The sequence below is a fragment of the Ogataea polymorpha genome (genome assembly GCF_001664045.1).
Source record: "Ogataea polymorpha strain NCYC 495 leu1.1 chromosome Unknown OGAPOscaffold_2, whole genome shotgun sequence".
Lineage (NCBI taxonomy): Eukaryota > Fungi > Ascomycota > Pichiomycetes > Pichiales > Pichiaceae > Ogataea > Ogataea polymorpha.
Window position 1 is genome coordinate 1,057,542 of NW_017264699.1, and position 27,436 is coordinate 1,084,977.

Sequence of the window (27,436 nt, forward strand, 5' to 3'; positions counted from 1 at the left end):
AAATATTAAGCATTATTTTTCGCCTTTATTTATTTTATTTTCTATGTACAGTTTAGTAGCTGTCACTTTTGAGTACAAGCAGACCTTCTAAAAGGTCCATGTCCACAATCACAGCATCCTTTATCACGTCGCCCACTTCAACGTCGCTCAATAGTTCCCTGCTTCTGTCCGATTGGCTAGTTTCCAGGACACCATACACGCCGTAGTCAGGCAGAACAACATCCAAAATACCATCGTCAGAAGCCGGTCTGCAAACAACACACTCGACGCGGATCGGCTCTTTAGAGGATTTTTGTAGATACTTGAGGTGCTTGAACATGTAGAATGTCATGATTTTCGAGGAAACACGTTTATCGATGTCGGCACGCATCTCGAGATGGTATGCCATTGCGTTGACGTGTTCCTGTCTGAAGGCGGGCGAGCCTTCGGCAAGATAACGGTGCAGTTGCCAATGGTTCATCAGATCGGCAAACCTCCGCAGTGGCGAGGTGACAGTTGCATAAGCATCGACTGCAAGAGAATCGTGTCTTGTAGGGAACGGAGCAACGTGGGATTTATTCAGGAACTCGCTGAGCAAAAAGAATTCATTGGTACTCACAGTGCCCTTTTTCTGTTGCAATTCTCGTAATTGCAACGCCACCTCTGGAGTCGTTGGCTGTTTGTTCTGGATCTTGAACAAGCCTGGTATTTTGTTCTTTTTGAAAAATTCTCCCATCAGTCTGTTTGCGTTGACCATCAGCTCCGAAACAAGCACTTCGGATCTCAGCTGCTGGTTTCTGCGGTTTTCCTTGAAACTGATGAGAATGTCCTCTGCGTCCTCCTTGATGGTGTCCACCCTGCGGCCCATGGAGAAATTATTAAACACGGTGACTCTTCCAGTTTCCTCAGCTCTCTGGCGGAGCGCGTCTGCCGCCGTGTACAGCGCTTTAAGATCGGCTGATATTTTCGATTCTGGTATCTTTGTGCGCGCGGACATTTCGTTCAAGATCTTATCTGCGTCGCTGGCGTTCTCCAGAATTTTATGGACCGAGTCGTAATCCGTGCTCAGGAACTGGTCAGCAACGCCAAACTTCACACCTTCTGACGCCAGCTCTGCTGTTCCATTGGAAATATCCACCACGTAGCTCACCTTGAGCACTCTCTGTGGAAATCCGTGGACACCCAGCTGAATATGTTTCGTCAGAACCTCCGGCATCATCGATATTCCATTGCTGGCAGCCCCGACGTCTGGCAAATAGAGCGTGGAAGCACGTTCGTACGCAATGTCTGCAACCGTGGATTTTGGGTGCACATAGGAAGCCGGATCCGCAACAAACACGCCAACCAGGAACTTGTTCTCGTCTAGCTGGTGAACACTGACACCGTCGTCAATCTCCTTGGCGTCGATCGAGTCAATACAGTAAACCACATCAGAAAACCGCGGCCGCGGGTGGTTGAACATTTCCTCGTCAACGAAGAAGAAACTATTCAGTGTGTCTTTGGTGATTTTCTCATAAAACTCCTGCTCCAGGTCCGCTTTTAAAGACAGTCCACTTCCTGGAGCAGGAAAATTTATCCACCATTTAATCGGGTTCTCGTTAGGTGCAATTTCCTTCAATCTCAAAAGCAGCTCGTAAATGACGTCTCTGGTGATCTCAAGATGGTTGTGGCTGGGAAGTCTTCGCACAACCTTCACTAGGAAAGACTCACAACTAGGACTGCTCACAGAGCCGGCAATGTAAAGTCGATACATGTCCATAATCCGCTCGTAATGCTGGGGTTTTGTTGTAGAAGACTTTTCCTCGAGTCTCTGCATGATGTACTCGGTGAGCTGGCCGTGCAGTTGCTCGTTTGCCTCGTAATCCTCCACAACTTTATTGTGCTCGACAATCGTCTCCAGAGGAACAACAGTCACATGTTTTGGCAATATGTTTTTTGTATCGTGAACATATGTTTGGTTATTTTTGCGCAAACCTAACATGAGAGCATAAACTGCCTCCGGACTCATCTTCTCTGTGTTGCTAGCTTTTCCAAAAGGATTCTTACCCAAAGTCACCCAGTCGTACTGGTTTCCAATAGCAAGCATCCGTGCCAGCAAATTGTGTAATCTTTTATTGCTTTTCTGTATCATCTGCGGATCTCTCGAACGCATCACCTTTGCAACCTGCTCTAAATCCACCAAGCTGCAAGCGCGGAAAATCTCACAGAAATTAAGCTGAACCGGCCCATTGGAACTCTGAAGAACGTTGTGAAGAGTTTCCAGCTTTAAGTTCACGTCAGGCAGCAAACTCCAGGCCCTATTGTTCAGCTTCGATAGCTCCTCGCTCAGTATTCCAGAGAGAAGAGAGGGAACAATATAGGTGGTCAGTTCTTCTGTATCATTGATATCCTGCGAGATTATCTCGTCAAACATACGAGCACGATCTGGGTTTTCTTCGAGCTTATATTTCACTTTACCAACGGGCTGGGCAGAGCGCCCAAGGTCTGTCAAAATTGTTTGCTCGTTCATCACCGAGCCGTTAAACCACTCCGGTGGAAAAATAGAAGGTAGTCTGAAACGGAATCGTTTTTTACTCACAAACTCGAGATCTCCGTACTTGTTGATCAAAGTGTAACGGGGGTCTTTGATATCCTGCGGAAGTTCAGCAACAACGGCAAGATTATTGCTGTCCAGAGAAAGCGATAAATCAACCACATCGCCAACGTTTATGTCCGTAAAATACAGCTGGTCAAAAGAAATCGAAGAAGACATCTTGCCGTATCTTTCTTTTAGAAGCTTGCGAACTATGACCCGGGATTCTGGAGTATCTAAAAAATTGAAGTCTTTGGGAACACTTTCTAGCCCAAACATAGCGGAAATCCATTGCCTGTTAGGCTCGCAGAACCTTACGTTGTTTAAGTTTTCGTACTGTTCGCGCAAGTTGTCGATGTCCACATTTCTATATTCCTGTAGCAGTTCCTCGGGGGTTTTGACTACCTGCAAACGAGGACTCCTATTATTTGTTCTCTTGGATCCCGCGCTTCGCCATCGCAGTTGCCCTATCCCAGCAAACAGCAGCCGTGAAGGCAACCTTGATGAATATCGTAACATGAAAAATACTAAAAAAATATCGAAAAAATATCTTGATTAATTTACTACATGACATAAATCAGAAAATATTTTCAAGCACCTTTTTCAGCTTGCCACTCTCTGTGTTTTTGGTATCCTTCTGTGATGCATCGGCTCCCGCTCTGTTAGTAGTAACAGATCGCTGGGCATACACGCGCTGAACAGTGGGCTCAACGTTCTTTTTCCGTTTCTTGATGTTTTCGATCATCTTGGAGGTTTCCACATTCTTGATGAAATTCTTGTTTATTTTGTGCGCCTGAGAAAGCTCAGATTGCATCTTGCTCTCTCTGATTTCGATCTCTCTATTCATAGCTTCCGTCAGATCATGCCACTTGAAGCCCTTGAGATATTTGATGTTCATAATGTCATCATAGTAAAAATTGCCCTTCTTTCCTCCAAGCTTGTTCCCGTTCAAGGTTTCTGCTGCAAGTTTGGCGTCGTTCTTGTTTTCAAACTCACACCAACCCTCCACAAACTTTTTTTTCTTGTTTCCTCCCGTCTTCACCCTTGCCTTGTAAACCTTGGGATCCTCAGGCTTGAGATATAGCCTACCCACTTTTCCAAACCGTTGCAATACGTGTCTGAGTTTTGCAGGTTTCATGTATGGGGGAATAGTCGAAAGATATACCACCCCGCTGCGTTTGATCTTCTTCTGCTCTTTGGCTAATTGTTCTGGAGTCAGTTGCTTGAGCTTCTTGGCGCTCTGTTCCATTTCCCTTCGTGCCTCCTGTACATGTTTTTCAAACTCGGCGTCATAATCGTCATCTTCTTCACTGTCACTGGCCTGGAATCGATCTTTTATTACCTTTTTATGATTTCTGGGATAATCATTAGAATCACTATGATTTTGCTCATCGTTGTCCTCGTTTTCATCAGAGGAGTCGCTACTCTCTATGTCTGTATCTCTGTTTCTCCAATCGTCCTCGTTTTCGCTTTCGCTATCAGAAAGCCCTCGTTTAACCATGGCTACGAACTACTATTCGCTTTTTCAAAAATAAAAAAAAAATTTAGTGAAATCTGTGCTATGATATCTTGAGGTCTGACAACCCACCAAATTTGACGACCATCTCAACAGCGCAAGCACCCCAATCTTCGCCGTGGTTGTGCATAAACCCTGGGATCAAGCCAGCACGAGCCTCTGCCTGTTCCTCCGTTAGGCATGTCAAAACGCCGAAGATCACAGGCTTTCCGATTTTAAATTGGAGGTCCATAAGAGCATGTGACACCGAATCGCAAATATACTCGAAGTGCATGGTGGAACCTTTAATCAGACATCCAATTGGAATGACAACGTCGACATTGTGCTTTTTGAACATTCCCACGGTAGCCAATGGAAGCTCATAAGCGCCTGGCACAGACTCGATGATTATGTCTCCCTCCACGACACCGAACTCGAGAAGCTTGTTCTTGGCACCAAGAACGAGATTATCAATGATTTTTTTGTTCCAACGGGCATGAACAATTCCGACACGGATACCTCTGCCGTTGTACTTTTGATCGACTTCTCCCAATCCTCCGACGGCCATTTTAGTGAGTGTCCTAAAAATCAGATTATAAATCGACGGTGGAGCTTTTTACAATATACGATATATTATGTTTTGGTAGCACAGCCGTGTGTATGTATTTAAGAAAATTAGTACGCGAAAATCAAGATTTCTCTCCAATTTTGTCTTGCCGTCATGCTTTCGGGTGTGTCATTGAGCCGCAAGAGAAAGCTCTCGGACCCTCCGCACTCCTCTTCCGAGCCTAAAAAGTTGCCCTTCCCTGCTGTCGCCTCGCTGTACAACCTGGATCCCGCTGCTACTGGTCCCCAGCAAATCGAGCTTCGGAGAAAAGTCTGCCTTCGGGTGGGTCGTTCCAAGAAAAATGATATCATTCTCACTCCTGCGGACTGTTCAACGTATCATTGCGAAATCGGCGTGAGCTATCTGAATGGTAAGGACATAATTTATCTGAAGGACCTCAGCTCAAACGGTACCTTTGTGAACGGACTTCTCGTTGGTAAGGACAATACATGTCTGATACGATCTGGAGACAAAATTTCTTTTGCTGCTGAATGCCACTATGTCATGAAATATCAGGCAAGTTTCACTCTCAAGAGCCCACGTAGGCCTGGAACTGGGTCTTTTTACGACAGCTATGTGATTGGTGAGTTGCTAGGATGTGGACATTATGCGCAGGTCAAAGAATGTGTTCGAAGAAGTACAGGAGAGTGTTGTGCGGTCAAGATCTTCAATCCAACTCGCAAAGATGCCAATTGGGCCACCTCTCTTAATAGGGAGCTGAACATTCTAATGAAGATCGACCATCCGAACATTGTCCGATCCTACGAAACGTTTGTGGAACCGTATGACGCCAATACTATGACCACATATTTGGTGTTAGAGAAAGTGAATGGTGGCGAGCTTTTCAACAGAATCGTGTCCAAGGGCAAGCTTCGGCAGAACGAGACTAAAGCACTTATGAGCCAACTGATGAGCGGACTCAAGTACCTTCACTCTCTTGACATTGCACACAGAGACCTGAAGCCGGAGAACATTCTCTTGGACATAACACTCAGAAATTCTGACTCCGACAAGCAGACGGGGCCTTGGGACGCTCACGAGCTGGATGTCAAGGTGAAGATAGCAGATTTTGGTCTTGCCAAGTTCATCGGAGCAACAAAATTCACCAACACGCTCTGTGGAACGCCGGCATACGTTGCGCCTGAGGTGCTGGTGAACTCTACTGAACGCAAATATACCAAGACTGTTGATATGTGGTCCGTTGGGGTACTGATATACGTGTGTCTATGCGGTTTTCCTCCCTTCAGTGAGGAGTTAGGGCCACCATCGATGCGCCAGCAGATCATCGAGGGTAAGTACGCTTTTTATTCGCCATACTGGGATGAGATAGAGGACTCTGCCCTTGACTTGATCTCTCGACTTCTGGTGGTGGACGCTACCAAGAGACTCGAGGTCTCGAAAGCGTCCAAACATGCCTGGTTTGATGAGGTGCGGCCAAAAAAGGAGTTGAGAGAGACAGCATTCAAAGGCTCCAGGGCACCAGTCACTCGAGGCTACTCAAATCCAATCATGCTGGCGGAACGCGTCAAAAGCTCGCTAGGCGATGACACCCTTGCACGCGCTTACAGTGCAGATGTCGATATGGTCAAACCAACGTGAAAATGACATAAATTTTAGTACCTAAGCATACAAATGCTCGTTTAACAATTCATCTCGATGCGCGAATGTACCGTTCCGAGGATAAATCAGGGCTGATCCCTTCGAGACGGCAATCTGAACTTACAGTGGCTGCCATAATGCATTACCTAAGCAATACCACCCCCCAGAATAATTCGGCAGAAATTTATGTAGTGATCTGTGAATGACTAGATTGATAAAATCTATAAGAGGAATTAGGCGCTTTCATCGGTCGGCCACGATCATGTCCGATTTCACCCATGTGGTTATCGGTGCCGGCGTCGTTGGTTTGGCAGTGGGTGCCGAATTGGCCAAAAGAGAGTCAAATAATGTGCTAGTGGTGGAAAAGCATGCACACCACGGACAAGAGACTTCTTCCCGGAACTCGGAGGTGATCCATGCGGGTCTGTACTATCCTGAGGAGTCTCTGAAGACAAAATTATGTATAGAGGGCAAAGAGATGATATATGACGCTGCGAGATTCGGAGTTGAGTCTTTGAAGTGTGGCAAGTGGGTTGTGGCTCAAGACGAGGCTCAATTAGAGTATCTTCATCAGTTGCACAAGAAGTCCAAGAAAATCGGCGTTCCAACAGAGTTGGTGTCGCCGGAAAAAGCCAGACAACAAGAACCATTGATTCGTGCGAAGGCTGGTGTTCTGTACTCTCCGACGACTGGAATTGTTTCTGCACATTCGTTGATGAACTATCTTCTTGCGGAGCTGGAAAACCTCGGGGGCATGCTGATGACGTCAACTGAGGTGACTGGCATAGTCAAAGATGGCGAGTACAAGCTGACCACGATTTCTGGGGACGAGGAATTTCCAATCAGAGCGGATGTGGTGATTAATAGTGCAGGACTGTATTCTCCGAGAATCGCCAACCTTTTGCTTCCTAAGAAGAAACAGTATACTCCGTACTATGCAAAGGGAAACTATTTTGCATACTCTCATAACCCTGGAATTCACAGACTTGTGTATCCCTGTCCAACCCCAAATATTGCTACCTTGGGCACTCATTTGACTTTAGATCTGGCAGGACAGCTCAAATTTGGCCCAGACTTGGAATGGGTCGACGAGCCAGACGATTTCAAGCCGAACGAGGCAAATCTCGACTCAGTCTACGAGGAAGTGTCCAAATATTTCCCCGGGGTGAAGCGTGAAAATTTAAGTGCTAGTTACAGCGGCATCCGTCCAAAACTGATTCCTCCAGGAACCAAGAGTCTCCACGACTTTGTGATTGAGGAGACATTCCCTGGTTTTGTTAATCTCGTCGGAATAGAGAGTCCAGGACTTACTGCCAGTATGGCAATTGGAAAACATGTGTTCAACATGATTGGATAGAGTTAGGATTTTTTCGGTAGATTTTCTGGCTCAGTCGGCTCAGGCAACTCTGTGAAATAGCCATGTAAAAGACAAGCCTCTGCATCGAGTCTGTTGTTTGGGTTTAGTGCTAGCATACCGCACATCAGGTCTAGCGCGGACTCTGTAGCGGCCGGGAATCTGTTTCTCAGTTCCTGCCGTGAAGGCTCTGGATAGACTGTGAGATTGTTATAGTTCGGAAGGTGAGACACACCCGGCCATTTTTCTTCGGTTGGAGTTCCTAGGGCCTGGAAAGTGACAACTAGCTGGTCTGCGTCATCCTTCCCAGGTAAATACGGTGTTCTCAGCATCAATTCGGCAAAGATGATCCCAACAGCCCAGATGTCCACTGCTGGGGAGTAATGTTGAGCTCCAAAGAGAAGCTCTGGCCCTCTGTACCATCTGGTGACCACGTTAGAGGTGAGTTTCTCATTGGGCATTCCAAGAGACCTCGCAAGACCAAAATCGGCTATTTTCACGTATCCTTCGGGCGAGATTAGTAAGTTGTTTGGCTTCAAATCGCGATGGAGTATTCCGTTTCTGTGGCAATGGTGCAACCCTCGCAAGGTCATCAGCATCCAGGATTTTATGTCAGCAGGCACAATCATCAGCTTTTTATCGTTGATGATCATCTCGAGATCCGAGGGGAGAAACTCCAGAATCAGATTGAGGTTTTTCTCCCTGTCTGCAAAAACGTCCACCAGTTCAATGATGTTTTGGTGCTTCAACTCCTGCAGATACTTCATCTCTCTGATAGCAGACATATCAAGCCCATCTTTGAAAGCACCAGTTTTGATTTCTTTGATGGCTATATTTCGACCGGTAGCAATCTGTTTCCCCAAGTAAACAACGGCATATGTACCTTCTCCTACCTTTTTTTCTTTGGTATACGCCGTAGACATTGAGGGCAGAATTAATGAAAATTACATAAATCTATATGAAGAAAAAAATTAAAAAAAAATCTAGATAATATTATCATTTCTTCCCAGCCGTCGTCGTCGAAGTTATTAATCGTACAAATTATTTGCCAAAAACGTCAGGTTTCGCCTTATCCTGAACCCAAGTGCTTTTTGACCCAGTGTACAGTACACCATGTCATTTATGAACCAACGGCAGTGTTTCCTGGTCCTACTTAGCTTGCTTAGCTACGGGGCTCAGGGCGCTCCGGTAATTTTCGAAGACCAGCCACATAAGATACCTTCAGATCTCGTTGTCCTGCTAGGAATGATGATTGGGTTTTTGGGGGTATTCATCATATCCCTGATTGTCTATTGCCTACAGAAGTTGTTGCGAAGAGGCATACGATTGACCCATGAGTTCCCGGGATCCTTGGACGATGCTGCTCAGGAAGCTGAGGAAGACAGACGCGCGCTAGATGAGCTTCCTCCCAATGAGCAGGAGCTATACTTTCAGGCCAAAGACTTTCTAAAATTGAATCCGATGAACAACCAGGAGCTGACCTTATCACAGAATTTAATCATACAGGAAAAAGGAGTGTCAGCATGGGAGTTTCGACCTCATGTTGAATGCCAAGAGTTTATTCGTGTGATAGACAAGACTGAGATTGAATTCTCGAACACTGGCCAAGAGCTCTCCATTCAAACGAACTTTCCCATTCCAAAGGAAAACGAAGTGTACTATTTTGAGACCAAGATTTACGACCTTCCTAATCCAGAAAATACCTTAATATCCATTGGAATTGCCACCTCCCCATACCCATACTTCCGCCTCCCTGGCCGCAACCGAATCTCGGCATCTTACGATTCAACAGGCCACAGACGCTATAATGATCCTTTCCCACTCGAAGCCACAATATTCCCCGCTCTCGAACACGGAGATGTGATTGGGTGTGGCATCAAAATAGCGTCGAGGACTGTTTTCTGGACGCGGAACGGCAAAAAACTGTCGGAGTCGAAAATAGGAGGTCATATTAAGCTCCCAAAAAACCTACAACTATACCCTACAGTTGGTTCGAACAACAGGTGCGCGCTTCATGTGAACGTTGGACAGGCAGGATATGTTTTCATTGAGGCAAATGTTAAGAAATGGGGATTTGGTCCACTCGAAGGCAACGAGATTCCTCCGCCGCTATACACAAAATTCAACAAGGATGTGTTATTAGAGAGCAGTGACTTGGACCTCAACGATCTCAGTTTGCGAAACGGCGATTTTCCACCGGATTTCTGGGACGCTGTGGATGGTTCTTGTGAGTTCAACGACGTCGAAGAAAACATTACACTACATACTTTAGGAGAAGACGAACGTTCGGAAAATATGCCATCGGAGCAGGAGAATGTCCCTGATAGCCCTCCTTTATACGATGAAGTGTCTCGATAAGTGATGCATGCATTTATACAATCTATATTAACGATATTTATCAAGAGCATGACCATTCAGCGTAGACGTGCCAGCAATCGTTGTTGAGAACTACAAGTCTCCATAATCCTGGTTCATCCAGACGCTTGGTGAGCTCAAAAGCATCGTCTTGATATTGCAAAAGATGGAAATTGCCTGAGGGAGAAATTAGGTTGCAGTTGATTGTGCTGTTAGTGGAAAGCACCTGAAATTTGTAGGGCAGATTTCTAATCAAATTAAAAGTCTGTGGCTGTTTGATGTACAGATCGAAGTCTAGATGAACATTGTTGTCATTTTTCTTCACCCATTCGATAGGCTTGTATTTTCCCTTGTGAGAGCAAGGCAACGAAAGAACCATCGAGAAATCTGCTCCTGGATGCGTAGTTGAGCGAGCATAGACGCAGATGAAGCCCAAAGAGCACCTCGGAGGCATTGCTGTCTTGATCTTCGCCAGCCTTTTGTCTTTTTTCATGTAAATCTGTACCAGTGCTTCCCCTTGGGCATCATTATCATAAGACCTGACGATGGCGCGGATGTCAATCTTTTTTGGGACTTCAAGGTCGAACTCGATGAGCTCTAAATCCGTCAGTCTGAACAGTGCATGGTTGAACTTGTAAAGACTCAGCTTGTGATGCAAGAAGCCTGAATATAATGGGGGCAACGCCATCTGGACTAAAGGATCCAGGGGTGGCACAACATGCTGTTGGTCTGCGTGCATCGGAACGTGGGTGTAGAGCAGGTCCAAAGGCTTAGTGAGGAAGTAGAAGTCTGAATTTTTCTGGAGCGACAGCGGCTCGATTAGATTTAGCTCGTCATTTATTGGATTGGTGTGGTTTCCAAGAGCAACGTCAATAAAACGGTACTCTCCTTCCACCAGCACTGAGATCCATGTATGGTTGAGCACAAGGTTGCTGTCGAGCAGCTGCAGCGGCTTTTTAAATTTTCCCAGTATGATTTCCATTTCGAAGTCCAGATGCGATGCCATGATATAGAACATCCATGTAAGCTGGTGACCGGTGCATCTTTTTCTGTGGATTATGTCTGAGAACAGCGCCTCTGATGGTGACACCTTGGCGCTGATTTTTTCTTGTTTCTCTATAATCTCGAACCTGGTTGTGAGATAGACGTAAATGGCTTTGAGTTGCTCCAGGGGACTCGGAAATCGTGGAATTATGCGGTTTTTCACAATTTCTCTGGGCCCTACGAACCGATCATCCGGCAGCTCTGCCACGGACTCGTCAACGTGGTCTAAGTCGATCTCGTCGATTATAGACGGAGAGGAGTAAGACAGCTTCTCGTCGACATTTAGACTCGAGATAGCCTTTTGAGGCTGCAAAATCAGGTCGGGTTCTTCCTGAACAACACGGGATTTCCTGTTGGCTCTGTCACGGCCGGTGAGAGTTCGCGTTCTCGCAAGGTTGTCGTCAGCATCTGTCTCTTTTAACGTGAGATCCTCGAGCCTATTGAGACTCGTGCTGAAAATCTGGTCGTCCAGCGAAGGTTCAACGGGTTTTTGACCCAGAAACCTTCTGAAAAATTTTGGGTGTTTGGCATTGGGTCCCTTCTCTAATATCGAGCTCACTAGGTCCTTTCTGTCACTCTCAGACATGCTGGCCTGCAATTTTGCTTCCTTGTGGCGCGTCAACGAGCCTGCCGACGTGGCAGAAAAGTCCGAATGACCAAAATATGAGGACCGTTCCGTGTCTGTTGATAAGGTGGACGAGTCCAGGATCCGCTGCGTGTATGACGATGTGAACAGTTTGTTGTATGTGGAGTACTGGTGTTTTGGCGGCGGAGGAGGGATCTCGTCGTAGTTCGTGACGTCTGTGGGAACAGATACGGAAGAGCCTAGTTTCAGGCTGCTGGACGAGGCAGACGGGGTGAGTCTGAGAGACTTGGAGGAGCTCGACTCCTTCAGCTCCAGCAAGCTCTTTCGCGACCCAGACTCCTTGATCTGTAGCACCTGGATGAACTTGGTCGGAAACCTTCCAGCAAGTTTACTTCTGAGTGAAACGCCATAGCACCATTGGCCGTCAGAGGAAGTTTTGGACACCTCGATGATATCTCCCTCTATAAACCCGAGATCCTTCTCCTTGTTGTTGCCACCCCAACTCCAAATGGCCTTGGCTTTGAACGGTGGGGGAGGAAGGGTCATGCTTAGCGCTGCGCAGGAACGAAAGTTGGGCAGAAGAATAATTTAGACAACCAGCCTCCAGATCATTAGTTATCCATTTTGGGAAAGACAAAAATATTCAACAATAAAACGAGGGTGTAGCGAGCAGCCAAGAGACAAGACGGCTATAACATTCTCAACTGCCTGGTGACCTTGGATATGCTGGCGATTTCCTGGAGGAGTGATTGTTGCAAATAATGTAGCACATAGAGCAAGATATCTTACCAGCTGCCACACAGTTGTGGAATTAATAAAAAGGCGTATTAAATATTTCAGTCAGTGCTGGAGAATGTAGAGAAAGACTTGGAAACTGCTGTTGCATGCCCCACCACAATGCGTGCTATCAAAGGAGATATGGGACCTTTCTTATCCGGTCCTGGCTGCAAATATAATTATTGTCCGAATTCTGTACTACTACAAACATGTCGCGGAAAGTCTGCCTTTTCTGCCCCTTCCCTATTTTTTTTCTTAGAAGACATGTCAAGCAAACAGCTGGACAAAATGGTAGATTCGATGTAAGTTGACGAGCTTGTATGCTAACCCACAGTCTGCTGTCTAGAGAATACCATTCTTTGGCTCCAGAAGAGATCATCAGCCACAAGACTACGGGGATGAAGAGCCGACTGAAATTCTCTGACGATTCCCATCGGGAGAAGGTGTGGTCACCAGAAATGGTTTTCTACTACATGAACCTGCTATTTGACGAGTACAATACGGGAACGCGATTTGTGCTCTTTAGATCACGCGACAGCTATGGCCCAAAAACTAGACATCCCGAGCTCACATTCCACCCCTTTCTGTGGGCAGGCGACTGGCACCTAGCAATTGGGTTCCACGAAAGCCAGAAAATAGTATTGGTAAACTGTTCTGAATTGCAACCAGAGTCTGATGTGGGGTTTCCGCTTCGATCAGTATTGAAAATAGAGGATTTTGTGATCTATTTTGGGCACAAGGTCAACAAGTCCACCCTGAAGAAACCATACAGAGTGACGAACTTTATTGAGCCCCTGTGTCCAATCAACGCAATCAACCTGCTCTCACTTGTATTCACGTTCTGCGTCTCGCCTACACACCTCAAAGAAATGTTCACTTCGCCAAACCCCGAGCTTCGAACCTTTGATGTGTCTGAGTTTTACGATGAGATCAAAAACTTTGATCGTTTCGGCAATGCCAGACAAATATTGGGAAACTCGCTTATGAACAGGCTGGTGGAGAAGAGCAAGACAAAGCCAGAACTGGACCCTGTAATTATTTCGAAATTTGATCCAAAAACTGCCGACTTCAGCAAGTATTTCCCTGTCAAGACGGCCCAGCATTTTTTGGAGAGCATCAACGCACAAGCCGACCAGCTGCCGGAAGATGCCGACGTTTTTGACGAGGTGGTAGAAATGATCGAGGGCTGGTGCCACGTGGAGAATCATACTGGTTTTGACAACTGGAGCATGCTTTTCCGAGAAATTACAGTCGGATGCTATAATTCAAGAAGCAAGATTGAATTCGACGAGGAGGAGTTTCAGGAGGTTCTTTTGAGCGCAGACCATCGAAGCCAGGTGTTTCCACTTGTCCTGGAAAATGGCTCTAGCTACTTGATTAACGCAGACCGGACTGAAGACCAACTGGTGGTCAACGTGCTTGAAATCTCATTTAAGTCACGGGGAGCAAAAGATGTGTGTAAGCCCTTTGCAGTGCGGCGTCTGATTGAACTTTATGGCTGGCATAACCGCAGAATGGTGAACAAGATCAATATGGATAAATACTCAGTCCAGGGTTCGAAGTTGTACCATGTTTTATCTGGCTTCATCTACTTTATCCACTACTTTATTTACCACGGCAGATTTGATGTACACTTCAAACCGGATCAAATGGATATTGACAGCCACAGTATTGTGTTTCAGTCTATGATGCACAAGATAGTTGACAAAGACAAATCAGGCGTCATTGAGGACTACGCAAGGTTAGTGAGATATATAGAGGTGTAATATAAACAAGAGATCAAGTATCACAGTCCGTTAGTATACGGCCAGCTCAGCAAAATAGAGCGTACCGACAGTATGGCCGAGTGGTTAAGGCGTTTGACTCGAATTCCTGTTCGTGCCATCAAATGGACTTTGTCCGCACAGGTTCAAATCCTGTTGCTGTCGAATTTTTTTTTTCCTGGTCGATAGATCAAAATATTTTTCTTCATGACGCGTGGTGTTCTGATTGCCATTGAAGGGCTGGATCGTACTGGCAAGACTACGCAAACGTCGCGTCTGCTAGATAGACTTGCCAAGAGTGGTGTGGATGCAACGCTGATCAAGTTTCCCGAACGGACAACTCCAATTGGAAAAATAATCAACACATATCTCACAGATAAGGCGTTTGAGCTTAGCGACCAGTCTGCACATCTCTTATTTAGCGCAAATAGATGGGAACTCGCCGAGAAAATCAAAAATCTGCTGGAAGAGGGAAGAACTGTGGTTTTGGATAGATACGTCTACTCGGGAGTGGCATACTCTTCAGCGAAAGGACTGCCGTTCGATTGGTGTTTAAGTCCAGACGTGGGGCTTCCGAAGCCAGATCTCGTGCTTTTTATGAAATTCAAAAATGAAGAGAATGTCACTAGAGAGGGCTTTGGGGAGGAACGTTACGAGGTTGCAGAGTTTCAGCAGAGAGTAAAGACCCAATTTGAAAAATTTCAGAACGAGGATAACTGGAAGCCGATTCACGTGGACAACAAAAGCATAGAAGAAGTGGAGGAGCTTATATGGGCCGAATACGAGGTGGTAGCAAAAAAAGAGCGGAAAGAATTGCAGAAGTTCATTAAGCTCGAATAAAAACTTTAATCAATCTTATAAACGCAAAAGTCTGTCAGATAATACACAATAAAAAAACACATCAGGAGCAGCACTGATGGAGCCACTTTATATGAAGGACAAGTTGGCGTAAAGAGCAACAAAGGTGGTGAAGAAGTCACCGATGAGGGCCCAGTTGCCAAAGTAATTTCTCAGAAGAAGAGTGCTCGTAAGCAGGTAGTGCTTGAAAAGCTTGGCAGCATAATCAACAGAGTAGTGCTTGAAAGAGAACTGGAACACAAGCTCATCCTTGATGTCGTGTCTGGTGACGTCGGTCTTGAAGAGTATCAGACCAAACAGCAACTTGGCAAGTGCGAAAATGAATGGGTCGTACTCAAAGTTGTAAGTGAAGTTGACGTAATACGAGGTGAGTTTGGGAGCACCGTAGGAAACAAGAAGCCACAAAAGGACGGTCGACCAGAAGTTGGCATCAAGGAAGTGCGTAAGATCAGTGACTGGAGTCTTGAGCACTGCTGCTGGAAGGTTGCTCTTCACCACTTGCGGCACAAAGCGAATATCGCCAAGAGCAATGGACTTGGCAAAGTGCAGATACAAGTAAATGAACTCTCCCACGACGGTGAAATCATTGATGGTGAATGGGTCGCTCAGGTAGTCTCTGAGCTCGTAGTTCTTCTCGGCGATGTAGTCGGCTACTTCGTACAGAGTATCGTTGTCGATGTAATCGAGAATCTTGTCGAGAGTGGATGGTTCCAAATCGAAATCGTCATCAGAGTCGTAGGCGTCGGAATCCTCCACATCTATAATTTCAGCTTCGTCAGATTCGTCGTCATCGTCGTCGTCGTTTTCATTTTGGGCCTCCTGCTTGACACTGACAACGTAGTCGTAGTATTCGTGGTCCTTGTCAAACTTGTCAGCATTCTCCAGGAAATGGTCGGTCAGCCTGTCAACAAGCGCCTGTTTCACCTTGCACGACTTGATGTTGACGTCTAGGTCTCTGGCAATTTCCTCAAGCTGGGCCTTTGTCTTTTTGTTCAATAAACTCATGATTGTGACTATAAATTGAATAAGGATATGGGGCTGTCACAGTAGAAAGTTTAATAGTCAAAGTCCAATTGAACACTCTTCAGCTAGCAGGTGTTTCTCAAATTCTTTGTTGACTAAAAAATAAACAGTTTTGGCCTTGTTTACTAATTTATTATCCTTGTTTTTAAATTCGACGTTACATTTTTTGAAACCGCAGACGACGACGACCTATGTTTATCTATTACCGGATTCGGACGGTCCTTAGTGCCTGCCTGGTGTAAAGATTTTACTAGCGTTTCCTCAGTTTCGCTTTGCAGTCATCGCAATACCACTCGCCCCGCGGCAGCTCTTTCAGGCCCGTACACGGCAGATGGAACCACTCGCGCTCGCAGCTCTCACCATCGCACCCCACCATCTCTCCGTATGAGACTTGTTGACAGTAGCAATAGACAGGCTCTGAGTCATACGGAGACGTGGCTGCAGACTCAGACTTGGCAGCAGACACCGGCGTAGGCACAGGCGTCGGCGTCGAACCGCCGGTGGTATTTGTGTATTCGTCCTTGACCCGCTTTTCCTTTTTCGGTTTTGATGTTTTCACCCGTCTGGACTCGTCGACCGAGCCGGGCAACGGTTTCCGTTTCTTCGAGGCAAGCGCTTGTGCGGCTGCTGAGTCCAACTGGTCGCCATCCTTTCTGTCCTTCTTCACCTTTTTCGACGGGTTCGCGTACGACGGCGTCCCGTTCGAGGGAACAGGCGTGTTCCTTGCGCTGTCGTCTTCCGCCTCTGTCTCCGTGCGCGATGCCTTCTTGGCAGCAAGGGCCTCTCTGCGGCTCTCGCTGCGCTGCGATTGTGCGCTCTTGTGTTCCGTCACCTTCATGCACGGATGGATCAACGGCCCGATTCTGACTCTCTCAGGAATCTCGTTTTCCAGCACAATTTCGTAGTTCTGATTTATCCTATTGACATGTTTTGCGACCGTGTCGCACGCTATCGTGGCGACATGCATTTTCTCCTCGAGACACGGCATCAGGTCTTTGATCAGATCCTTGATTCTTTCCAACAGAAGCTCTCTTTTCGGATGCGTTCTTTTCATTTGGAGAAACCGTGTGATGTAGGCCTTCAGGTACGGGATGGTGTGCACGCATTTGGCGTCTATCTCCCGCAGAAGCGTGAAATACCGTATCAGGTCGCATGGAAACGCTTCTAGGGCGTCCGTTATCTCGTTCAGTCCAGGACATATATCCGCCACCTGTGGCTTGCTGATAGGCTTCTGCTGTTGTAGCCTCACCAACTCTGCCTCATGTCTGTCTCGGTTGGCGCGGTCGACGAGTCGCTGAGATTTCATTCGCGGAGCGTACTCGTAGGACGTCATGAACAAGAGAAATTAAATAATATAAAAAAAATGTTACCCTCTTAATATTTATCCTCCGAGCCATGGCTGCAACACCGTCCAATTGGAACGAATTCAGAAGCGACACCTTCACCACGCCGTCACCAGAAATGCTCGAGACGGTCGTCCATGCGTCCACGGGGGATTCCGTCTACGACGAGGACGAGGATACGCTTGCTTTGCAGAAACAAGTATGTGAGCTCACGGGCCACGAAGCCGGACTCTACTGTGTTTCTGGAACGCTATCAAACCAGATAGCCATCCGGAGCCACCTCAACCGTCCCCCGCACTCGGTTTTGTGCGACTATCGGTCGCACATCTTCGTCCACGAGGCCGCCGGACTTGCCACACTGTCACAGGCGATGGTGACGACGGTTATCCCTGCCAATGGGCTGCATCTGACACTGGAGGACATTCAGCGCCACTATATCCCAGACAATGGCAACATCCACAGCGCTCCGACCCGCGTTGTGTCGCTCGAGAACACGCTGCACGGCCTGGTGTTCCCTATAGACGAGATCCGCCGCATCAGCAAATGGTGTCGTGACAACAACATTGCGATCCACTGCGACGGGGCACGGATCTGGGACGCGGCAGTCGTAAGCGGCGTGTCGCTGGCAGAGTACGGGGAGCTGTTTGACTCGATCTCGCTGTGTCTGTCGAAGACGTTGGGTGCGCCGATCGGCAGCGTTCTGGTCGGCTCTGAGAGTCTGATTCGGGTTGCAAACCATTTCAAAAAACAGAACGGGGGCGGAATTCGCCAGGCAGGACCGCTGGCACGCATGGGCTCGTACGCACTGACTCACAACTTTAGCAAGTTGAGGATTGCGCACGAGTACGCCGCCGAGGTGGGCAGCTACGCGGAGGAACTGGGTCTCGTGCTGCAGATCCCCGTGCACACGAACTTTGTGTTCTTGGACCCCGTAAAGAACATGATCGACCCGCAGTGGATCCGCGAGGTGGGCCAGAAACACAACGTCAAGGTTTCGTCGTTGCGCATCGCGTTCAGTTTCCAGAACACGCGAGAGGCTGTGGACGGGTTGAAGGCAGTGCTGAAGGAGCTGCACATGCTGGCGCAGCAGAAGCCGTACACGAACAGGACCGGCCACGGAATTTACTGAAAAGTGCGCTGCTCCTGGCTTATCTCTAGACTCTTGCCCTTTTGGGCACACCGAGTACAGAGCCGGAAAATTTTTTTAATGAAATAAATATTTTACAATTAATTATTTTATTTCATGGCTCCCACAGTTGAACAGGTCAGTGAGGTGTTCAACACGATTCTCGTGTTGGACTTTGGCTCGCAATATTCGCACTTGATTATTAGACGTCTTAGAGAGTTCAATGTGTACGCCGAGATGCTGCCGTGCACCCAGAAGATCAGCGAGCTGCCTTTCAAGCCTGTTGGTGTGATTTTGTCTGGCGGTCCGTTTTCCGTGTACGAGGACGGTGCGCCGCACGTCGACCACGACGTGTTTAAGCTGAACGTGCCAATCTTGGGAATCTGCTACGGAATGCAGGAGCTGGCCTGGATCAACGGCAAGGGCGTGGGTCGCGGCGAGAAAAGAGAGTATGGTCCGGCAACTTTGACGGTGGTGGACGCCACCTGTCCGCTGTTTGAGGGAGTGGACCACTCGCAGGTGTGGATGTCGCACCACGACAAATTGCACTCGCTGCCGACCGGGTTCAAGACCGTGGCTACGTCGGGCAACTCTCCGTTCGCGGGCATCGCGCACGAGGAAAAACCAATCTATGGTATCCAGTTCCACCCTGAAGTGACACACTCTGTACAGGGCAAAACTCTGCTCAAGAACTTTGCCGTCAAGATCTGCAAGGCGTCGCAGAACTGGACGATGGCCAACTTCATCGATACGGAGATCAAGCGCATCCGGACGTTGGTTGGTCCTTCGGCCGAGGTCATTGGCGCTGTTTCCGGCGGTGTGGACTCGACTGTCGGTGCCAAGATAATGAAGGAGACCATTGGCGACAGATTCCATGCCATCTACGTCGACAACGGACTCATGAGAAAGAACGAGACGGTCCAGGTGAAAAAGACGCTGGACGAGGGCTTGGGCATCAACCTGACCGTTGTCGACGCGTCCAAGCAGTTCCTCGACAAGCTCAAGGGCGTCACGGACCCGGAAAAGAAGAGAAAAATCATCGGAAACACCTTTATCCACGTCTTTGAAAAAGTGGCTTCCGAAATTAAGCCCAAAGACGGCTCCCAGATCGAGTATCTGCTACAGGGAACGCTCTATCCAGACGTTATCGAGTCGATCTCGTTCAAAGGCCCTTCGCAGACCATCAAAACTCACCACAACGTGGGCGGTCTGCTGGAAGACATGAAACTCAAGCTCATCGAGCCGCTTAGGGAGCTGTTCAAAGATGAGGTCAGAGACCTGGGCCAGCTCATGGGCATCCCGGAAGACCTCGTCTGGAGACACCCATTCCCGGGCCCGGGTCTCGGCATCAGAGTTCTGGGCGAGGTGACGCCGGAACAGGTGAAGATCGCTAGAGAGGCCGACTACATCTTCATCGAGGAGATCAAAAAGGCTGGGCTATACAGAAATATCTCGCAGGCGTTTGCAGCTCTGCTGCCAGTGAAGTCTGTCGGCGTGATGGGCGACCAGAGAACGTACGAGCAGGTGATTGCGCTGCGGGCTATCGAGACGACCGACTTCATGACGGCCGACTGGTACGTGTTCGACGCCAAGTTTCTCAAGAACGTCGCGTCGAGAATCGTCAACGAGGTCGACGGCGTCGCCAGAGTCACGTACGACATCACCTCCAAGCCGCCGGCCACGGTCGAGTGGGAGTAGAGACGAGCAAGTACATATCAATTCATCCCTCGTTCGTACACTTTGCGCGCACAACGACGCTGCTGACGTAATCGCCGTCGTGGGACAGAGACACAAGAAAGCGTTCGTGCTTAGTGTAGGAGTCGCTAGCCACGTGCGGCCGGCCGTTCGCGAGATTGTACTTGTACCAGTGGCGCATGGCAAAGGCCGCTTGGTCGGGCGTGTCGAGCGTCTTGTAAAGCGCCTCCTTGACGCACCACGAGTGTGCGAGTGCGCGCGTGCACGTGTCGAGCTGGCTCTGTTTAGAAGCGCGCACAAACTCGGGCAACTCGCGGTCTGGGTGGAGCACGCGAGCGGCCAGTCTGTGCACATGCGGCGATGTGAGGCCGTGGCGGGCTAGAATGGCCGCAAACCGCCCCACTCGGTGCAGGTCTGTGCCTACGGAAATGACACTCATAAAATATATAGTGAGAAAAATTGTTTTTTTTTCATGCGCCAGGAAACTGCCGTTCTTTTTTCCAGACTTTGCACGGTAGTCATCGCACATTACCTTTTGAGCACGCTCCTGCCATACAGCCGCGTGCCGACTATTGTGAGCGCTGTTCTTGCGAGCTCTGCGATCTCGCAATCCTCCATGTTTCTGCGTCTGAGACAGCGTCTTACCTCGCTGGCCGCTGGTCCGGCCGCCGTGTCCCATGACAGTTCTCGCTCGCAGCTGCTACGTGCTGTCAATGAGATGCGCCAGTACCTTGCGCGCGGCAAGGCCTGGAATGAGAAGAAGCGCCAACTGTACAAAACCATGTCCTGGAGACAGCAAAAGATCATTGCGCAGACGGGCTACCAGGCCAAGATGAACAAGGTCGACGCGACGCTGGCCGAAAATTACAGGCTGATTCAGGATTGTGTTACCCGGACAGTGCGCGAGCACAACATCTCGACGCTCGAGCTCAAACTCGCCGCCGACCAGGCCAGACTCAGCCCGCAGACAGATCACCACAGAGTCATAGAGGGCCTCTGCCACTTTGCACGTGATTGGTCGCCTGCGTTCGACCGCGAGGTCGTGCCCATTATCGACTATATCAGGACACAGCTCGCGCGGCTGGACCTTGCCAAAACCACGGTGGTGGTGCCTGGCTCGGGACTCGGCCGCGTTGCGCACGAAATTGCAGAGCTGGGCGCCAAGGAGGTCGTCTCCGTGGAGTACTCTTGGTACATGCTGCTGCTGAACGAGTTTGTCTACGCAGACAAACCTAGACGCTACCAGGTGTACCCGTACGTGCACAACTACTCCAACCACGTGGCGACACAGAACCAGTTCCGCGCAGTTGAGCTGCGGCAGCGCGCCAGACCGGCCAACCTCAATGTGCAACAGGGCGACTTCACCAGCTTCACGGCAGCACGGCTTCGGCACGAGCCGCACCACGTGGCTATAGTCACGTGCTTCTTCCTCGACACGGCGGAGAACCTGATGGACTATTTTGACGCTGTGACGCGCGTGGCGGACGCGGCGCGCGGCGACGTGCTGTGGATCAACGTGGGGCCGCTCAAGTACGGCACGGCAGCCAAAGCCGAGCTGTCGCACGAGGAGATCTGCAAGCTGCGCCGTGTTTGCGGGTGGCAGCTCGTGGACGAGCGTCCTGACCCGGAGATTCTTGGCTACCTGACCGACACGGAGGGCCTGTGGCAGGGCTACTACGGTGTGAAGATGTGGACGTGCAAGCGTGCCCCCGAAATTATGTAAATAATCAACAACATCTGTGTATCTATTTATGCAGCTTATCTGACTTGAGCTCGTTGATCTGCAGCTTTTTGTCGGTTCCGCCCGAAAGCAAGCCGATTTCTGCGTTCCAGTCGACGGCCAGCACCTTGGCGTGATCGCCGCTCTCTCTGTCGATGGTATAGATGCTCTTGTTGGCGCGGATGTCCCAGATCTTGGCGGTGCCATCGTGCGACCCGGACACCAAAGTGTACTCGTTGTCTGTGGTGGCCAAGGACACAACAAAGTTCTTATGGCCCACCAACTGCGTGGTGGTGACTTTCTCTGCGCGTGGGTCGTGTAGATTGATGTGTCTGGCGGCGGAGCCCGTGGCAAGCAGCCCGACACGCGGCAGAGCCACCAGGCTGAGCAGCGCGAAGTTCGTGTGTCTCGTGTCGATGCAGCGCGCCGTGACGAGGTCCCATGTTCTCACTGTGTGGTCCTGCGACGCCGAGTACGCCACGGTGTCGTCTTCATCGAAACAGACGGCCTCGACGGGACCCTGGTGTGCCTCCAAAATCGCCAGTGGTGCTTTGCGTCGGATCGACGCGTCGCCGACGGCGAGTTTGAGACGCTTGCGCGACGCCGACGACAAGTTGTTCTCTGCTCCCTGCTCCATCGGCTGGGTGGTGTGCATCTCCTTGGCGTTGGTAGACCACAGGGCCAGGCTGCGGTCGTACGAGGCCGACAAAATGCGCGTGTTGCGCACGGCAAGCGCTGCTACCACGTCCTTGTGGTACTCCAGAATGGCGTTGGTGCGCCCGTTCTGGGTCTCCTTGTCGACTTCCTCGTCGCCAACGACGCTGGCCTTCCACAGCCGCAGCGAGCGATCCATGCCGGCGGAAACAAAGCGCGACGGGCTGATGAACTTGACGGCTTTGACGGCGGCTTGATGGCCCACCAGCTGGGTTTCGACTTTGCCGGAAGCGTTGTAGATCCGCACGACGCCGTCGTACGAGCCCGTCAGGATTTTTGGCGCGGTGCGCACCTCACCTTCAGGGCCAGCAAGACTCATGGACCCGACAGAGTCTATCGCAGAGACCCAGTCATCGTTGTTGAAGCTGGCAAGAAACTGTGGTGGCAACACGGCACGCGTGTATTCAATGTCCAAAAAATGCTCGCTCGATAGCCCATTGGCCACTAAATAGTCCTCGACACTGCCTTTCAGAAGAGTACCGTCGATCAGGAAGTCGAATGGGACCGGCTGCTCCAGGCCGACTAGATGGTTCACGATCTCCGACAGACCGTACCTTTTGAGCGATATTGGCACAACCACAGGGTTGCCGGGACAGTGGAGCGACTCATCCTCGTCTCTCGTGAAAAAGCGGACCTTTATCTGCGAAGCCATAAAATAAGTTTTTTTTTTTCAGATTTTTTTAAAATTAATTTTTTTAAGCCGCAGGTCGTGCACGAAACTCGAACCGCAGTGGGAAACTGGACCAGAGAAACTCAATATTGTACAAGAATTCTTTTCCTTCCATCTCTTCTTCCTGAGCAGACATGGTTACCGTCCCGTTTCTCACGTCTGCACCCGGAAAGGTTATTATTTTTGGCGAACACTCTGCCGTGTATTACAAGGTAGGTCCAGGCCGGATCGGGCCATTTTCTCGGCGCTCAGTCAGATCGTACTAACTCCAGCCCGCCATTGCCGCCGCCGTGTCGCTTAGAACGTATCTTCTCGCGTCCAGAGATAGTGACGACACCAATACACTGTTTCTGGAATTCCCAGATATCCAGTTCAGCTACAAATGGGCGACCAGCGACCTGCCATGGCACCTGTTTGGCGAACACGCACACAAAAGACAGCCCTCGGCTGACGAGGAGCTCAATCCTGAGCTGGTGAATGCACTGAACTCGCTGCTGTCTAAGATCGACTCGCCCATCCAGTACAGCGCGGCTTTCATGTTCTTGTACCTGCTGGTGTCGCTGTGCGAAGAGAAAGACGTGGCAGGACTCACGTTCACAGTCCGGTCTACGCTGCCCGTGGGGGCCGGACTGGGATCGTCTGCATCGGTGTCTGTTTGCTTTGCGAGCGCGTTCTGCTATCTGGGGGGCCACATTCAGGAGCCTACATTGAAGGCAGACGACGTCACCGTCAAGGACTCCGAGCAGTGTCTGTTCATTGACGCGTGGGCTCTAATGGGAGAAAAATGCAGCCATGGCAACCCGAGCGGGATTGACAACGCTGTGGCCACGCACGGAGGAGCCGTGATGTTCCAGAGAATGGAATCGTCTGTGCCGAGTATCCGCACCTCGATGCGCAACTTGCCGCCTCTGAACTTGCTGCTCACCAACACCAAAACCCCCCGCAGCACCGCTGCTTTGGTTGCCAACGTCTCGAAAACAGTGACCGAGTTCCCTAAACCATCTGGACTAATTCTGGAAACAATGGAGGCCATCGCAAGAGAGGCATACACACTGATGTTGCGCCCTTTCCTGGACAAACAGTCCAAGAACAGACTGATGGAGCTTATCCGCCTGAATCACGGGCTTTTGGTGTCTCTAGGCGTGTCGCACCCGAACTTGGAGAGAGTCAAATTGTGGAGTGACGAGCTACAGATCGGACAAACAAAGCTCACGGGAGCTGGCGGGGGCGGTTGTGCGATCACGCTAATTGACGATGATGCAGCGACGCCCGAAAAATTGCGGCAGCTGGAGGAAAAGTATAATCAGGCTGGGTTTGAGACCTTCAAGACTACGCTGGGAGGCAAAGGTGTGGGGCTACTGACGGAGATTACCACAATAACGTCGGAGAAACTTTGTCGCCTGCATAATAGAAACGAAATTGAGGCAGCCGTCGGCTGTTCAGCCCTTCCTCAATGGCGATACTGGTAGACAAACAAGGTTGGGTCACGTGCGATATCTTTTTTATCAGTAGCGATGTCGCCTTATCCAGACGCCACAGTTGGCAGATTTTGCATCAAAACTCCGCCATGCATTGCATGTGGCTAATCAGGCCAAGAAAAAAAAAAAAGTTATATTAAGGGAAGAAACAGGAATACCCCAACAATCATTCCTCCTCCAACCATGTCATCATCAGTCTCAACGAAACCCACCAGATGGTACCACTGGTTTGAACCAGGCACAGACCGTAGAGAGAAGATTCTGATATGGAAACTGGATTTCTTCATTCTCTCGTACTCCATGATGGCGTATTTCTTGAAGTACCTTGATCAAACCAACATATCCAACACCTACATCTCTGGAATGCAGGAAGATCTGGGCTTCACGAAGAATGAGCTTTCGTGGTTCAACACCTACTACAATATCGGACTTTGTATCGGCTCCATTCCAGCCGTTTTGCTTGCTGGTTATTTCCGCCCTAGAATTTATCTCCCCACGCTCGACCTGTTGTGGTCTCTCTGTGTCCTGTTTATTTACCTGGCCAAAAACGCAGAAACGATATACGCGCTGAGATTTTTGATCGGTCTGTTTGAGTCATCCTGTAACCCAGGAACGCACTACATGATTGGATGCTGGTACAAAAAGCGTGAGATTATGAGGCGGTCGAACTTTTTCGTTCTGGCTGGTATCATTGGCCAGGCCACTTCTTCCTACATCCAGTCGGGTCTGCAGTCCTCGATGGATGGTAAGCGTGGTCTAGCTGCTTGGCAATGGATGTTCATCATCGATGCTCTTATCGGAGCTCCGGTCATCATATATGGATACCTTTTCTTGCCTGACTATCCTCACAACACTACCGCTTTCTACCTCAACGATTGGGAAAGAACTCGTGCAAAAGAAAGATTGGTCGAGGACGGCAGAGTGTCTAAGAGAATCACGTTCTCTTTGAAAGAAATCAAGCCTGTGCTCCTTTCTTGGCAATTATGGGCTTTCTGTATTGGCTACTGTTTCTGGACGCTTACTGCAGGATCCTACATGTTGCAATTTTTCGAATTGTACCTCAAGTGGCTCAAGATCTACTCTGTCAGTTATATCAATAACTTCCCAACCATCATCTCCGCTGTCAACTTGGTGACAATGTTTTCGACCGGTGTTATCTGCGATTTGACCGGAAACAGAAGCTGGGTGTGTGCGGGAGTTGGTCTCATTCTTCTGGCCTCATTCTTGATCACCGCCAAAGGTCCCCTCGACAACATACCACTTCGTAAGGCTGGCTACATTTTGAGCGGAGTGTACGGTTGTTACACACCAATCCTCACTGGTTGGTGTAATGTTGCATGCGGAAAGAACCCAATTTTGCGTGCAGTCACCATTCCTTCGATGATTGTGGTGGGTCAAGCCGTGGTGACTCCATTCCAGCAGCACCTGTTCCCATCGGGCGAGGCTCCTGTGTACGGATCGACGCATGGATTCTACTACAGTATCGGATTTACGTGTGCCCTGCTTGTGTGGACCGGATTTGTTATTCCTGCTTTGGAGAAATGGAGTTCCAGAAAAGAAGAGAAACAAGCGAAGGTAGAGGAAGAGCCAGTTCCAGAGAAGGAGTTTGAGATGCTCTAATTAATTATATAGTTCTATTTACTCGATATGAAACTTAATATTTCAGCGATAACATGTTGTGGCTTCTCCTGGTGCACGCTGTGATTTGCTTTTGGGACAACAACCAGTTTGGAGTTTGGAATGAGGCTGCAGATAATCTTGCTCTGCGAGGGCGGGCAAATCCAGTCCTTTTCTCCGACAATCACCAGCGTCGGAGTTTGTAACAATGGCAGCTTGTCTCTGTAGTCAAAAAATTTCTCCGACTCTGCATATAAATCGTTGTGGCTCTGAGCCCGATAAACGGTGTTCAGGCATGTCGTTAAACCCACATTTGGATTATACGACTCTGAATACAATGGTCCTAATGCAAACATAACCAGCTGCATCTCCAGGTCGCTCTCAAATCGGCCGAACACTTTCTTGAGCATGTCGAGCGAAACACACGGGTAGTGAGGCAACCGCTCACGAAGGACCTCGAAAGCGTCCGACTCGTGGTGGTGGGAAGCTGCCGTACCACGGAGAACAAGATAACTGAGGGTGGAGGGGTAAGTGATTGCGTACTGCTGTGCCAGAAACCCGCCAAAACTGCCGCCTATGATGATAACCTTGCCCTCTTTCCCCACAAAATGCTCTCTAACGGCCTCAATGTCGTCCACTATCTGCGCGAACGTAAATGGTGGAGTGAAAGAGGAATGTCCGTGACCCCTGAAATCGAAGCTGACCACCTTGTAACCGTAATCCGCTAATTTTGAATATACTCTAAAATCGCCCGTTTTGCTGCCAAAACCACGGCCTCCGTGCAAAGTGATCACCAGGGGTCCTTCCCCTTTGGTGAAGTAAGCCAGCTGGGCCCCATTCACCTCGAGAAACTGCTCAGTTGCCATTGATGCGAATTGGACGTTGTAGTCAACATAATTCATCCGCCACAAAAAAAAGTCCACAACCTGCATGAAAAATGTCCGCCGTGGCGGTGCATATATAAGATCGATTCAATATCTGTGATAATTGTGCTGAGAAATGGTAAAGAAAGTTCAGATCGCCATAGGTAGGTTTAAATTTCCCAGCCTTGCAAACTAACA

The 27,436-nt window shown here is 49.1% G+C and overlaps 19 protein-coding genes and 1 non-coding gene across 20 annotated transcripts; 10 read left to right on the forward strand and 10 right to left on the reverse strand.

The window, feature by feature from the left end:
- Positions 1-27: 27 nt before the first annotated feature.
- OGAPODRAFT_75542 (uncharacterized protein) lies at positions 28-3,018 on the reverse strand. The gene has a single exon (XM_018356041.1). It carries the CDS (start codon positions 2,828-2,830, stop codon positions 53-55), a length of 2,778 nt encoding a protein of 925 aa, XP_018212480.1. The 5' UTR covers positions 2,831-3,018; the 3' UTR covers positions 28-52.
- Positions 3,019-3,134: 116 nt separating this feature from the next.
- Positions 3,135-3,953, reverse strand: OGAPODRAFT_39322 (uncharacterized protein; the record flags this gene model as incomplete). Its single annotated transcript, XM_018355376.1, has 1 exon — positions 3,135-3,953. A coding segment is annotated over one exon (819 nt), but the record flags the coding sequence as incomplete, so codon positions are not given.
- Positions 3,954-4,098: 145 nt separating this feature from the next.
- On the reverse strand, positions 4,099-4,654 carry OGAPODRAFT_15842 (uncharacterized protein). Its single transcript, XM_018354000.1, has one exon. The coding sequence runs from the start codon at positions 4,612-4,614 to the stop codon at positions 4,111-4,113; it is 504 nt and encodes a 167-aa protein (XP_018212482.1). The 5' UTR covers positions 4,615-4,654; the 3' UTR covers positions 4,099-4,110.
- A 245-nt stretch (positions 4,655-4,899) lies between these two features.
- Positions 4,900-6,087, forward strand: OGAPODRAFT_38347 (uncharacterized protein; the record flags this gene model as incomplete). Its single annotated transcript, XM_018355358.1, has 1 exon — positions 4,900-6,087. A coding segment is annotated over one exon (1,188 nt), but the record flags the coding sequence as incomplete, so codon positions are not given.
- A 370-nt stretch (positions 6,088-6,457) lies between these two features.
- Positions 6,458-8,445, forward strand: OGAPODRAFT_15843 (uncharacterized protein). The gene has a single exon (XM_018354001.1). It carries the CDS (start codon positions 6,515-6,517, stop codon positions 7,607-7,609), a length of 1,095 nt encoding a protein of 364 aa, XP_018212485.1. The 5' UTR covers positions 6,458-6,514; the 3' UTR covers positions 7,610-8,445.
- Positions 6,458-8,529, reverse strand: OGAPODRAFT_98408 (uncharacterized protein; the record flags this gene model as incomplete). The annotated part of the gene is made up of 1 exon (XM_018358013.1): positions 6,458-8,529. The coding sequence occupies one exon, from the start codon at positions 8,527-8,529 to the stop codon at positions 7,612-7,614; it is 918 nt and encodes a 305-aa protein (XP_018212484.1). The 3' UTR covers positions 6,458-7,611.
- A 97-nt stretch (positions 8,530-8,626) lies between these two features.
- On the forward strand, positions 8,627-10,006 carry OGAPODRAFT_15844 (uncharacterized protein). Its single transcript, XM_018354002.1, has one exon. The coding sequence runs from the start codon at positions 8,720-8,722 to the stop codon at positions 9,962-9,964; it is 1,245 nt and encodes a 414-aa protein (XP_018212486.1). The 5' UTR covers positions 8,627-8,719; the 3' UTR covers positions 9,965-10,006.
- Positions 10,005-12,191, reverse strand: OGAPODRAFT_75547 (uncharacterized protein; the record flags this gene model as incomplete). The annotated part of the gene is made up of 1 exon (XM_018356042.1): positions 10,005-12,191. The coding sequence occupies exon 1, from the start codon at positions 12,135-12,137 to the stop codon at positions 10,005-10,007; it is 2,133 nt and encodes a 710-aa protein (XP_018212487.1). The 5' UTR covers positions 12,138-12,191.
- A 559-nt stretch (positions 12,192-12,750) lies between these two features.
- OGAPODRAFT_15845 (uncharacterized protein) lies at positions 12,751-14,136 on the forward strand (the record flags this gene model as incomplete). Its single annotated transcript, XM_018354003.1, has 1 exon — positions 12,751-14,136. Exon 1 carries the CDS (start codon positions 12,767-12,769, stop codon positions 14,132-14,134), a length of 1,368 nt encoding a protein of 455 aa, XP_018212488.1. The 5' UTR covers positions 12,751-12,766.
- Positions 14,137-14,200: 64 nt separating this feature from the next.
- Positions 14,201-14,296, forward strand: OGAPODRAFT_t19. Its single transcript has one exon. It is a non-coding gene; the product is annotated as a tRNA-Ser (tRNA).
- Positions 14,297-14,335: 39 nt separating this feature from the next.
- Positions 14,336-14,971, forward strand: OGAPODRAFT_98412 (uncharacterized protein; the record flags this gene model as incomplete). Its single annotated transcript, XM_018358014.1, has 1 exon — positions 14,336-14,971. One exon carries the CDS (start codon positions 14,339-14,341, stop codon positions 14,969-14,971), a length of 633 nt encoding a protein of 210 aa, XP_018212489.1.
- Positions 14,972-15,022: 51 nt separating this feature from the next.
- OGAPODRAFT_15846 (uncharacterized protein) lies at positions 15,023-16,110 on the reverse strand. The gene has a single exon (XM_018354004.1). The coding sequence runs from the start codon at positions 15,992-15,994 to the stop codon at positions 15,059-15,061; it is 936 nt and encodes a 311-aa protein (XP_018212490.1). The 5' UTR covers positions 15,995-16,110; the 3' UTR covers positions 15,023-15,058.
- Positions 16,111-16,132: 22 nt separating this feature from the next.
- Positions 16,133-17,337, reverse strand: OGAPODRAFT_15848 (uncharacterized protein). The gene has a single exon (XM_018354005.1). The coding sequence runs from the start codon at positions 17,316-17,318 to the stop codon at positions 16,263-16,265; it is 1,056 nt and encodes a 351-aa protein (XP_018212491.1). The 5' UTR covers positions 17,319-17,337; the 3' UTR covers positions 16,133-16,262.
- A 44-nt stretch (positions 17,338-17,381) lies between these two features.
- On the forward strand, positions 17,382-20,565 carry OGAPODRAFT_15850 (GMP synthase). Its single transcript, XM_018354006.1, has one exon. The coding sequence runs from the start codon at positions 18,599-18,601 to the stop codon at positions 20,177-20,179; it is 1,581 nt and encodes a 526-aa protein (XP_018212492.1). The 5' UTR covers positions 17,382-18,598; the 3' UTR covers positions 20,180-20,565.
- Positions 17,408-18,484, forward strand: OGAPODRAFT_45989 (uncharacterized protein; the record flags this gene model as incomplete). The annotated part of the gene is made up of 1 exon (XM_018355510.1): positions 17,408-18,484. One exon carries the CDS (start codon positions 17,408-17,410, stop codon positions 18,482-18,484), a length of 1,077 nt encoding a protein of 358 aa, XP_018212493.1.
- On the reverse strand, positions 20,202-20,615 carry OGAPODRAFT_7162 (uncharacterized protein; the record flags this gene model as incomplete). The annotated part of the gene is made up of 1 exon (XM_018355855.1): positions 20,202-20,615. One exon carries the CDS (start codon positions 20,613-20,615, stop codon positions 20,202-20,204), a length of 414 nt encoding a protein of 137 aa, XP_018212494.1.
- A 51-nt stretch (positions 20,616-20,666) lies between these two features.
- Positions 20,667-23,341, forward strand: OGAPODRAFT_75553 (uncharacterized protein). The gene has a single exon (XM_018356043.1). It carries the CDS (start codon positions 20,793-20,795, stop codon positions 21,897-21,899), a length of 1,107 nt encoding a protein of 368 aa, XP_018212496.1. The 5' UTR covers positions 20,667-20,792; the 3' UTR covers positions 21,900-23,341.
- On the reverse strand, positions 20,667-26,424 carry OGAPODRAFT_81776 (uncharacterized protein). Its single transcript, XM_018356562.1, has 2 exons — positions 24,302-26,424; positions 20,667-23,250 (listed from the first exon to the last, which is right to left on the reverse strand). Exons 1-2 carry the CDS (start codon positions 24,311-24,313, stop codon positions 21,922-21,924), a joined length of 1,341 nt encoding a protein of 446 aa, XP_018212495.1. The 5' UTR covers positions 24,314-26,424; the 3' UTR covers positions 20,667-21,921.
- On the forward strand, positions 23,428-26,424 carry OGAPODRAFT_15851 (uncharacterized protein). The gene has a single exon (XM_018354007.1). It carries the CDS (start codon positions 24,942-24,944, stop codon positions 26,376-26,378), a length of 1,437 nt encoding a protein of 478 aa, XP_018212497.1. The 5' UTR covers positions 23,428-24,941; the 3' UTR covers positions 26,379-26,424.
- Positions 26,421-27,307, reverse strand: OGAPODRAFT_92930 (uncharacterized protein; the record flags this gene model as incomplete). The annotated part of the gene is made up of 2 exons (XM_018357248.1): positions 26,421-26,456; positions 26,483-27,307. 2 exons carry the CDS (start codon positions 27,305-27,307, stop codon positions 26,421-26,423), a joined length of 861 nt encoding a protein of 286 aa, XP_018212498.1.
- Between the last annotated feature and the right edge of the window lie 129 nt (positions 27,308-27,436).

Coding starts and splice junctions, on each gene's coding strand:
- OGAPODRAFT_75542 (XM_018356041.1), bottom strand. CDS start 2,830: ATGTTTGGGCTAGAAAGTGTTCCCAAAGACTTCAATTTTTTAGATACT.
- OGAPODRAFT_15842 (XM_018354000.1), bottom strand. CDS start 4,614: ATGGCCGTCGGAGGATTGGGAGAAGTCGATCAAAAGTACAACGGCAGA.
- OGAPODRAFT_15843 (XM_018354001.1), top strand. CDS start 6,515: ATGTCCGATTTCACCCATGTGGTTATCGGTGCCGGCGTCGTTGGTTTG.
- OGAPODRAFT_15844 (XM_018354002.1), top strand. CDS start 8,720: ATGTCATTTATGAACCAACGGCAGTGTTTCCTGGTCCTACTTAGCTTG.
- OGAPODRAFT_15846 (XM_018354004.1), bottom strand. CDS start 15,994: ATGAGTTTATTGAACAAAAAGACAAAGGCCCAGCTTGAGGAAATTGCC.
- OGAPODRAFT_15848 (XM_018354005.1), bottom strand. CDS start 17,318: ATGAAATCTCAGCGACTCGTCGACCGCGCCAACCGAGACAGACATGAG.
- OGAPODRAFT_15850 (XM_018354006.1), top strand. CDS start 18,599: ATGGCTCCCACAGTTGAACAGGTCAGTGAGGTGTTCAACACGATTCTC.
- OGAPODRAFT_75553 (XM_018356043.1), top strand. CDS start 20,793: ATGTTTCTGCGTCTGAGACAGCGTCTTACCTCGCTGGCCGCTGGTCCG.
- OGAPODRAFT_15851 (XM_018354007.1), top strand. CDS start 24,942: ATGTCATCATCAGTCTCAACGAAACCCACCAGATGGTACCACTGGTTT.